The sequence below is a fragment of the Saccostrea cucullata genome, unplaced genomic scaffold (assembly GCF_032062105.1).
Source record: "Saccostrea cucullata isolate Sc308-1 unplaced genomic scaffold, CSIRO_AGI_Scuc_v1 ctg4343, whole genome shotgun sequence".
Lineage (NCBI taxonomy): Eukaryota > Metazoa > Mollusca > Bivalvia > Ostreida > Ostreidae > Saccostrea > Saccostrea cuccullata.
In genome coordinates, this window is record NW_026931616.1 from 35,150 (window position 1) to 46,972 (window position 11,823).

The 11,823-nt window shown below is 35.9% G+C and overlaps 1 protein-coding gene across 1 annotated transcript; it reads left to right on the forward strand.

The window, feature by feature from the left end:
* Positions 1 to 1,976: 1,976 nt before the first annotated feature.
* LOC134233132 (uncharacterized) lies at positions 1,977 to 2,429 on the forward strand. Its single transcript, XM_062715124.1, has one exon. The coding sequence runs from the start codon at positions 1,977 to 1,979 to the stop codon at positions 2,427 to 2,429; it is 453 nt and encodes a 150-aa protein (XP_062571108.1).
* The last annotated feature ends 9,394 nt before the right edge of the window (positions 2,430 to 11,823 follow it).

An 11,823-nucleotide genomic window follows, 5' to 3' on the forward strand; every position in this document is an offset into this window, starting at 1 on the left:
GCCGGATGGGTACAAATTTATTCATAAAGCGAGGAATAATGGTCGAGGTGGCGGAGTAGCCCTCGTTTACAAGAGCACCATGGATATTAAAGCTGTGAGTAGAGAAGATACATTCACACACTTTGAATACCTGGAATGCGTCATTAACTTCACTCGCCTATGTATCATATACCGACCTCCTCCATCTAAGAAGAACCAGCTAAGGAATTCTGTCTTTTTCGACGAATGGTCCCACTTTCTGGACAGTGTGGTGGTTGATCACAGGAAATTAATTATTACTGGTGACCTCAATTTCCATTTGGATAATGTGCAGGATCCTGAGGGTGTCAAATTTCTAAGGATGTTAGATGATCATGGATTGGTTCAGCACGTGAAGGAATCAACGCATTCTGGAGGCCATATTCTGGATGTGGTGATATTGAGGGATAGCAGCTCTGTCCAATATGGTGAACCGTGTGTAACAGACCCAGGACTATACGACAAGAATGGTAACCCTGCTGGTGACCATCTAGCCATCTGCTCAAAACTCACACTATCCAAGCCGGCAAGGGAGCGTAAGTCTATTAAATTTAGAAAATTACGGGATATTGTAATCAGTGACCTAAGCAATTCGATCCGCTTTTCTTTCGAATTACAGAAAGGTGAAAATTCGGTGGAAAATTCTGTGAATCTATATAATATAACTCTTCAAAACATTCTAGATTCTCTTGCACCTGTACAATCAAAAGTGATTACCATTCATCCTGACTGTCCATGGTACACCAGTGAGCTAAGAGCTGCTAAGAGGGAAAGGAGAAAGGCAGAGAGACAAATGCGTAGAACTGATTTGACTGTCCATAAGGAAATTTACCGCAGTCATTGTACCCAGGTATCTAAACTTGCTATTCACTGTAAGAGGAGTTACTATGCAAGCAAAATTGTGGAGATGGGCTAGAATCAGAAACAACTGTATCGCCTTACAAACAGACTTATGGGAGCCAAGTCCGATGTTGTATTGCCGGCACATCAATGTGAAGAAATACTGACCAACTCCTTCGGAGAATTCTTCCAGGCTCAGATTCAGAAGATAAGAAATGAACTGTGTAATAGTAGTAAGATAGGCATTGATCCACTAAAGAATGATAATGAGTTTACTGGTGTTCACCTGCATGCTTTTGAACCTGCATCTCAAGATGAGATCCGTGTCATGATCATGTCAGCATCTCCTAAGTCCTGTGAACTCGATTCCATGCCATCATTCTTGCTGAAATCATGCCTTGCTATGGTAACGGACATTATAAATCATTCCCTAAATCAGTCTGTTGTTCCATCATCCTTTAAGCAGGCTGTTGTTCGTCCTCTCATCAAGAAAACCGGCTTAGATCCAGAGGAGTACCGCAACTACAGACCTGTCTCAAACCTTTCCTTCCTCTCCAAAATTCTTGAAAAAGTTGTTGCTAAACGTCTTGATCATCACCTAGAATCAAATTACCTTCATGACAATGTACAATCAGCATATCGCCCATTTCACTCTACTGAAACAGCTTTACTTAGAGTCCATCACGATATTGTTGCAGCTTTAGATTCTGGTTCATGTGTGCCATTAATTATGTGACCTATCTGCAGCTTTTGATGTCATCGACCACTCCATTCTGATAAATCAACTAGAAATTGGTTTTGGCATATCTGGCTCGGCCCTCGCATGGATCAAGTCGTGCCTATCAGGAAGGACGCATAAAATTGCCATTGGATCTTCTTTTTTCAAGGACTACCATTTTAGATGTGGTGTACCACAAGGATCTGTGTTGGGTCCAAGGTTATATTCCAATTTTTCCAGACATATTGGTAACATATGTTCCAAAAACAACATACACCATCATTGTTATGCTGATAATACCCAAGCTTATCTGATTTTTAAACCCAGGAACAACTGGAATAATACCGCTTTGAGACTTGAAACATGCCTGGAAGAAATCAAGCAGTGGATGTGTTCCAACATGCTAAAACTAAACCAGGACAAAACAGAATTTATAGTTTTTACTCCGAAACAACAACTCAAGGAGTCTCCATATTACCATCTGAACTTTAGTGACACCATCGTGAGAGAGGCGACCAGTGTAAAGAGCCTCGGGGTGTGGTTTGATAAGTCTCTTAGCATGCAAATGCAAATTTCCTCGGTGTCTCGTGCATGCTATTACCAGCTTAGGAACATTGGGAGAATACGTCCATTGATTACAGAGGATGCCTGCAAGACCCTGGTCTGTTCTCTTGTGACATCTAGGCTCGACTATGCCAACGCTCTCCTCTATGGCATAAATACAACCGAAATAGCCAAATTACAAAGAATACAGAACACAGCAGCACGCATTATTACTCGTTCCAGGAAGAGGGAGCACATTACTCCGATCCTTGTTTCCCTTCATTGGCTTCCAATTGACAAACGCATCTAGAACAAAATTCTTATTTATACTTACAAAGCAATCAACAACATAGCACCAAAATACATTGCAGAGCTCATCACCGTATATCAACCTGGTCGTTCCCTTAGATCGGCAAACAAGCTGTCACTGCAAAGACCACATTGCCGAACGCGAACGTCAACCTATGGGAATAGACGTTTTGACGTGGCCGCTGCATCCCTCTGGAACTCTTTACCTCCACATCTGGTTTTATGCCCATCTTTGAACACTTTTAAAAAACATCTGAAAACTCATCTTTTTAGGGAAGCATTCGGTTAAATTTTTATCTTTATGTGTCAAATATAGACTGTTATTATTTATTTATTTATGTATTTATGTTTAAAGATTTCTGACTTTAAATATTTGGTTATTTTTAATCTTCTGAAATTTCTTATGCTCTATTGTATGCAGTTTTCTCTTTTCGTGTTTTGATTTCGTTTAATCATCATTTTGCAAAAATATTTTTAATTTTTAAAATGGTTATCAACACTAAATTTTATTTTCTTATGCTATTCAACAAAATTTTTATTCTTGATGTTGTATTTATGAATGTATTTTAACTATGTTGTACAGCGCTTTAGAGTAATTGTGTTTATTATATAAGGCGCTCTATAAATTTTGTATAATAATAATAAAAGAAAAAGTGCATAATTTGTGGATAGTCCATATTTTACTTAGGGATAAATTTGGTGGGTTTTTCTTTTATACAAAGATTGCGTTTGACTTGAATTTTTGACTTGATCTTTATTCAAGGTGTTTTGTGCACGTTTAATGTCACAGGAAGAAAGTAGAAATATGTTCATAGAACATGAATGCCCGGCCGAAGGTATATTAGTAATGCAACATGAAAATTTATATGAAATTTGTTTAAAATATCTTGAAAAGTGATGCAGTTGAATTGCTTACATCAGTATGTATCAGCATATGAAGTTTGACACTAATTAAGAGAAGTGAGGTCAAGGTCAAATGAAAGATCAAGGTAAAAAATGTTGATATAATTGAATTGCTTACATCAGTATGTTACACCATATGAAGTTTGAACTAATTTAAGGTATAGATCAAGCAAAGGCCATGGTCAAAAACTTTTGATACAGTTGAAAAGCTCTCATCCGTATGTATCAGCATATTAAGTTGAAAAAAACAAAACATTATGAATAGTTTCTTTGAAATTGACATAAACACAATTTGATAGAGTGAGGTCCAGGTCAAAGGAAATGTCAAGTTCAAAATGTTGATGTAGTTGAAATGTTTACATCAGTATGTATCGGCATATTAAGTTTGACGCTAATTTTGGAAAAGTGACGTCAAAGGAAAGGTCAAAGGTCAAAATTGTTGATGCAGTTGAATAGTTCTCATCAGTATATGAAGTTTGATAAAATATCGTGGATGGTTCCTTTAAAACTGAGCTTAACACTAGTATAAGAAAAGTGTGGTCAAATTTCAAAGGAAAGGTCAAGGTAAAAAATTTTGATGCAGTTGAATAGGTTTTATCAGTTTTTATCAGTATATGAAGTTTGATAAAAAAATTCTTGTATAGTTTCTTTAAAACTAAGCTAAAAACTAATTGAGAAAAGTGTGGTCAAGGTAAAGGAAGGGTCAAGGTCAAAAACTTTGATGCAGTTGCATAGCTCTCATCAGTATGTCTCAACATGTGAAGTTTGATAAAAACACCTTGAATGGTATGTTTAAAACTAAGCAAAACACTAATAAAAAAAAAGTGAGGTCAAGGTCAAAGGAATGGTAAACATCTAAAATATTGATGCAAATGAAAAGCTCTCATCATTATGGATCAGTTCATGAAGTTTGAAAAAAAAATATATTGGATGATTTCTTTAAAACTGAACTAAACACTAATTTATGAAACATGTGGTCAAGGTCAACGGACAGGTCAAGGTATAATAAGCTGCATAGCTGTCATCAGTATTTATCAACATGTGAGCTATATCTCAGAAACTACAGATGGTACCATCGCCATTTTTTTCACTAAAGTGGTAACTGACAACTAGTAGGCTACCCTAAAAATTTCAGACCCTACGGTAGGGGACTTCGATGTCCCCGAGCCCGATATTTATTCGTATAATATTATATAGTAGGTCTTAAAACTAGATGGCCATATCTCGGAAACTAGAGAAGGTACCATCACCATTTTTTTCATACAAGTGGTTTCTGACCCATTTTATTCCACCCACAAAATTTCAGACCCCAGGGTAGGGGACTTCGATATCCCCGAGCCCGATGTTTATTAGTATAGTATTATAATACTAGGGCTAATACTGGAGGGTCATATCTCGGAAACTAGAAATGGTACCATCACCATTTTTCAAAGATGTGGTATCTGACCCCTAGTGCCCAACTCTCAAAATTTCAGCAACAGGCTAGGAGACTTCTATGTCTCCGAGCCCGATGTTTATTCGTATAGTATTATATAGTAGGGCTAAAAACTGGAGGGCCATATCTCGGAAACTAGAGATGGTACCATCAACATTTTTTCATAGAAGTGGTATGTGACCCCTAGTGCCCAACCTTTAAAATTTCAGGCCCCGTGGGGATCCGGGTTAGAATAGGTCCCCAGTACCCCCTTGCTTGTCGTAAAAGGCGACTAAATGGGGCGGTCTTTCGGATGAGACCGTATAAACCGAGGCCCCGTGTCACAGCAGGTGTGGCACGATAAAGATCCCTCCCCGCTTAAAGGCCGTAAGTGCCGAGCATAGGCCTAAATTTGCAGCCCTTCACCGGCAATGGTGACGTCTCCATATCAGTGAAATATTCTGGAGAGGGACATTAAACAGTATACAATCAATCAATCAATCAAAATTTCAGACCCCAGGGAAGGGGACTTCTATGTCTCCGAGCCCGTAAAGTATTATATAGTAGGGCTAAGAACTGTAGGGACATATCTCGGAAACTAGAAATGGTACCATCAACATTTTGTAGGGGACATCGATGTCTCCGAGCCCGATGTTTATTTGTATAATATTATATGGTAGGGCTAAAAACTGGAGGACCATATCTCGGAAACTAGAGAAAGTACCATCACTATTTCTTCATAGAAGTGGTATCTTACCCTTGTATCCCACCCTCAGAATTCCAGACCCCAGGGTAGGGGACTTCGATGTCCCCGAGCCCGATGTTTATTCGTATAGTATTATATAGTAGGGCTAAGAACTGTAGGGCCATATCTCGGAAACTATAGATGGTACCATCACAATTTTTTCATAGAAGTGGTATCTGACCCCAAGTACACCAACCTCAAGATTCCAGACCCCAGGGTAGGGGACTTCGAAGTCCCCGAGCCCGATGTTTATTCGTAAAGTATTATATAGTAGGGCTAAAAACTGGAGGGCCATATCTCGGAAACTAGAGATGGTACCATCACCATATTTTTTTTCATAGAAGGGGTATCTGACCCCTTGTACACCACCCTCAAAATTTCAGACCCCAGGATAGGGAACTTCGATGTCCCCGAGCCCGATGTTTATTCGTATACAGCTTACTCCACTTATATTGAACTCGCTTATTTTGAAATTCCGGTTATTTTGAAGTAGAAATAAATCCCCCGTTTTTGCCTCTCATATTCTTTGCATTAAAATGACGGTTATATTGAAATCGGATGTATTGATATTTCGCTTATATTGAAGCCACTGATAGGTCCTCAAAGGTGATAATTAGTTGTCTTCATAACGGTTATAATGAAGTACTCCCTGGCGGCTGACGTTTCGGTTGGTGACAGTAATTATGCCTGATTGACCAGTTGATATACAAAGGTGTGAATAATTAAGTTTTTACCTTATGCGTTTTTATACTGCATGATCTTACGAAAATAAATTCTTCACTGTTAAATTCTTTGCGTCCACGTATATTATACGGACATATCGAGACTAAACAGCTAAACGTAATATAGTAACCCCCACATATCTAGGGAAAAACATAACTTTGAAATTAAATACGTACTGTTAATGGCTATTGCTATGTCTAAATTCGAAATAACTAAGGTATTAACCCGAGTACACTTACGATTAAATACAAGCAGCGTTCAGCAGTACTCAACCTTTAAGTTCGGTGAATTTTCTCCAAAACGTAAATAAATGCGGGGAATAATAATGAAGGGTGAAGATTGTCTTTTCAATGAAACAGAAATTAAAAAAAAATATTTAAACCTTCAAGGACTCATATTCTATGTAATCTGTTCACTGTTATAGCTAAATGATGACAAATTAATTTGTTCTGGTTGCTCTTCTTTATTTAAGATCGGGATTGAACTTGTAAAAATGGCGGCTTCACGATTTCGCTTATATTGAATTACGGATATATTGAAATAATTTGCATGGTCCCCTGAATTTCAATATATCCGGAGTAGGCTGTAATATTATTTTGAAGGGCTAAAAACTGGAGGGCCTTATCTCGGAAACTAGAGATGGTACCATCACCATTTTTTCAAAGAAGTGGTATCTGACCCTAAGTACCCCACCCTAAAAATTTCACACCACACAGCTTAAGTTAAAATTTTGAATTGCGAATTGCGTTCTAGAACGCAGTTCACTTTTGAATTGCGGACTGCGTTCTACATGTAAAATCTGAACGCCCTAACCGACGTGTATATATTCATGAAAATATTACGAGTTTCCATGATTGGAAAATAACGGAAAAATCTGTCGCCAATTCAATGTGTTTATATTGGCCTAACAATTAGCATTAAACTCGTGTTTTACAGGAGATGTGTTTGCTCTGGTCCTGATTTGTTTTGTTTGATTGGAATTTTGAGCTTAAAAATGTTCGTCATCTCCCTTTATATTTTATTGTTCTAAATTTCTAAAATACACGACTTTAGGAAATTACATACATGTATTTAATAATGATACAAAATAAAAGAAACTAACAACAAGGATTCTTTTGAGATCCTTGAATATAGAATATTTAATATAATATATCAGATAAATCTAATTAATAGAGAAAAATTTATTACAATGTACATGTACGCACCTGAGTTTAGAGGCTGAATTTCTTTATCTTCATCCTCCTCTTCATGTACACCTTTTATTCAAGTTAAGTAAGTCAATATGTAAAACTGAAGTAAGTGTATTTGAAATCATTGTGACTCTCTAAACTTCATTATCAAACTGTTCTAAACAATCATATTTTTAATTTTAAAAAACTATAGATAAAATAGATTAAATTGCATTGCTATCTGATTAATGTGAAATTTTTTTATTTCTTAATTCGTAGCAAAAATTCCTTTATGAAGATATATAGTATTACTTAGAATAAAAGTTTTTAAACTTTGCTAAAAAATAAAGTATAAAGATTGTTTTGCATTTCTCATAAGATATTTATGAATTTACTATTTAGAAAAAACTTGTTGAAATGAACTTTTCTCCAACAAGGGTTTGAGTAAGATATAAAACAATTCATATTGAATTTCGTGATATGAGTTTTATTGTTCGAATATGAATGATAAATTCTAAAACAAAAAATTAATTAGGTGAATTATGTTTTGAATTACATTATTATTTGACTGTTTACTTCAAATCTATTGTGATAGATTATCTAGCACAACACTCTTTTTAATAGAGGCTTCAAATTATTTGATTAACATTTTATTTTGTATGCCAAGCAAAAAAATGACCTTGAACTGATACTATTTCTTAAAATAGGATAATAAGACAAACGAATTCATTGTGGAAATGGCATGATTTGGAAGAAAACTTTTTTAAAAGTCTAATAGTAAACGAGAGGAATCAAGCAATAAGTTGTAAGAAAAAACGTCATTCTGGTATAACTAAAGTACCTCTTTTACAGATTTTCCTCAAAATCCTCTCTCGATATCTCCATATCAATATATGTATAACGATCGTTAAGACTACAAATAATATATCTATTGCAACAACAATCCCGGCGATGTCATCCGATCTGTAAGAAAGAACAATTTTGTAAGTTCAAATATTTCATAAAAATTAATTTATCATATGTATACGTTCATAAAAATGACTAAAACATTTTTTCAGCGTGAAATCGGTACCTGCATTCTTTATCTAGTGTTGCTGGTGGTGTAGGAGTTGTTCTTGTTTGGTTTCTAACATCATATGGGTAGCATCTCTGATCTAGTTAGGAATAATTGTTGTATGATACAGTGTAGTAATTCATCGAGTTTTCATGAATTTTATCCGTAAATATTCATTATACAGGATATTCATGTATTCTTTAAGTGAAAAATCCAAACTAGTAGTTAACCTCAACTTCACTCTTTAAAGTCCGTTACTGCTAAATTTGATATAAAATGGAAAAGATGCATGAAAGGCAAATAGTGCAAACATGATAATGTGTAAATATCTGTGCATAAAGCATGCATTTATTATTATAGGATTTCAAGTTCTTTTTTCATAAATTTTCTATGCCTTTGTACTGAATAAAAATGCTAAGTTAGTGAGTACAAAGTCATGAGTTTAAACATCGATAAAATCTGGGGGGGGGGGGGGGGGACATATACTGAAAGGAAAAAGAAACGCGGGATAGCATAATTTTCGAAAAATGTTCGAAAATTGGTCAGATGAGAAATCTAGTAACTTTGCACCAAAATCAGTGTTCAGAATTACCATTACTAGTATGACGTCAGGTAGGGAAAACGCTAAAAAGCCAAAAGACAAGTGCAATGGGGTCTGGTTTTCGAATTGCCTAATTAATGAAAACGGCAACAACGGTTTACTAAGCAGTTTCTTGTAAAATTTCCACGATAAAACTTAATAATCCGTTGTCAGAGGGGGCCTGGAGTGGTTTTCAATCAACCGTGACGATGACGTTAACGCAAAACAGAGTCATGTTACGAGTGGTTTATTCGTCCTGCCATCGGTTAAATCACCAACTTACTACTACAAAAACCGCCTTTTATACAGTAGACTATTATAATCATATTAATTTACATTCACACGAAAAATGAAAGAAAAAAATCCACAATTTGTTTTTTTTGAGCAGGTCAACTAACTGTTATGTTTCTCTCACTTGCGCATGCGCGCGTCTTCTGACTAATTTTTTGGCGTCGTTACCCATGCCCAGTATAGCCAGGGTTTGAAAGACAAACACTTTGATGAATTCCATGCAAAGGAGAAATAAGGCTCATGGCAGATGCGCAGGAGAGACATTGATGATAATGAGAGTTTCCGATTTTCAATTTCAATAATGGGGTTGGGGGGTATCGTCATATGAGGTTAAATAACTCATGAATTATCAGACAACATACCTAATGGGATTTTGGTCATATATTTTTGAAAGGTGATTTTGAAAGTTAGGTTGGAATACTGATAAAAATAAAAGCAGAATATATTTAATTCACCTCAAAAGTTTACCTAGCATTTATTTTTCCTTTCAGTATAAAACTCTTACAATTCCTGTTACGAAGTTTAAAAATATTTTCTCCTTGAAACCTCTCTATAATGCGTTTTTTCTGTACATTGTAGAAATATTTTACGCCAAGAGGTGGAAATGAAAAGTAATCGAGATTAAAAATCGACATAGTTCAACATTCAAAGCATTCAATAAACTAAACAGAAAAAATGTCTTCGAATATTGCTTGAGTCAACAAATTTCGTAAATATATATATTGTAAAAAATTGACTTCATGACTTCAGAGGAGTTGTCCATGTTGACATTAACAACAAACGCTTTAAATCGGAAGAAGCAGACCGGCGACACCCTTTGTTCAAAAATGGAAGATAATATAGGATGTAGATAAATATAATTAGAATGGTAATAAGGCAAGAGTCTGAGGTATGTTTCCCTTTCCTGTAATTGCTACTTAGAATTTCTGTTTTGCTCAATTAGCATGATTAGGAAATATATGGAGATAACAAACAGTATTCCAGCTCAAATGTCCATTAAACAATACAAAATAGGATCAAAGCAAACACTGACCTCCGATACATCAGAGATGCATCAGGTGTCATGGAGGAGTGAGCGTCACCGAGGATGATTAAAATTCGTATCAATCTTGATCTGACAGTGACGTTACCATAATATTCCCGTCACAGTCCTGTTTGTCGACGGTTTTTTTATTTAAATTTAAGTTTCTGTAATTGTTTACCTGAAACAGACTCGAAGTAACAGTTTGTTTCAATTTAGAGTTTTAAATGTTTTGTAAAATCTAGCTGAAGAAAGTAGTTTTGACTGAGAGATTTTATTGATGTGTAAACTTTCTCTTGACTTCGTTCTCGTCCAATCAAAACACAGGAAATCAATAAATTAAATTACAGTTGAAATTATCATATATCAACCATTGCAAACTTTTATCCACGGAAAAAAAATTGAGAATTTGAAAATGATTTCTTGTTCGTAAAATCCGTCTATATTAAGAGTTGAAATTTTTTATGCGTTAGAGAATTCGTAAAGGGATTAAACTTTGATATTAGCAAGTATTAAAATCACACCTTAACAAAAGTACTTTAATAAACTTACTTTTTTCTATGGATAACTATAGTACCAGATGTTTCCTTTATGTCATAGAAAGTCAGAACATAATATTTCATTGAAAATGCTGAAAGACTGTTTGAGAAATCGCTTGGATACGACAGACAGAACAACAGACAGACGGACAAGGAGAAAGACCTTAATCACCTGCACATGGGTATCATGTGTCTCATTTAATTCGATACCCAAGAACAATTTCCTACACAGACAAGTATTGGGAAACAAGTTGACCATTTTTGGTCCATACAATGACCTTGTCAGCAAATCAGTTTATAGTTAAGTCAACTGCTGACTGACAATTTTATTGATTGATTGTATACTGTTTAACGTCCCTCTCCAAGATATTTCACTGATTTGGAGACGTCACCATTGCCGGTGAAGGGCTGCAAATTTAGGCCTATGCTCGGCACTTACGGCCTTTGAGCAGGGAGTTATCTTTATCGTGCCACACCTGCTGTGACACGGGGCCTCGGTTTATACGGTCTCATCCGAAGGACCGCCCCATTTAGTCGCCTTTTACTTCAAGCAAGGGAGTACTGAGGACCTATTCTAACCCGGATCCCCACGGGGCCTGACAATTTTATACTAATTGTTAGGCCAGTTTTTACACACTAAACTAACTACTGATATTTCCCGTTTTTCGTGACCGTTTGCCAGTAGATGAGTACTCTTCCATGACCCTGGTCCCATCTTTTATGTTTCAGACGTCCGTTCTGAGCCCTAATTGTATTGTTTGAATGGACTTTTGAGTTTGATTACCGTTCTTTTACCCCCATTCTTTATTAGTTCAAATATTTTACACCAACAATTATGATATATTGCAATAGACATACATTTGTAAGCTTCACTGGACTTGTATCTTACAGGGCATTGTTCAGATCCATGATATTTATTACATTCGTATCCATCGTAGTACGTTTCAACAATTTGC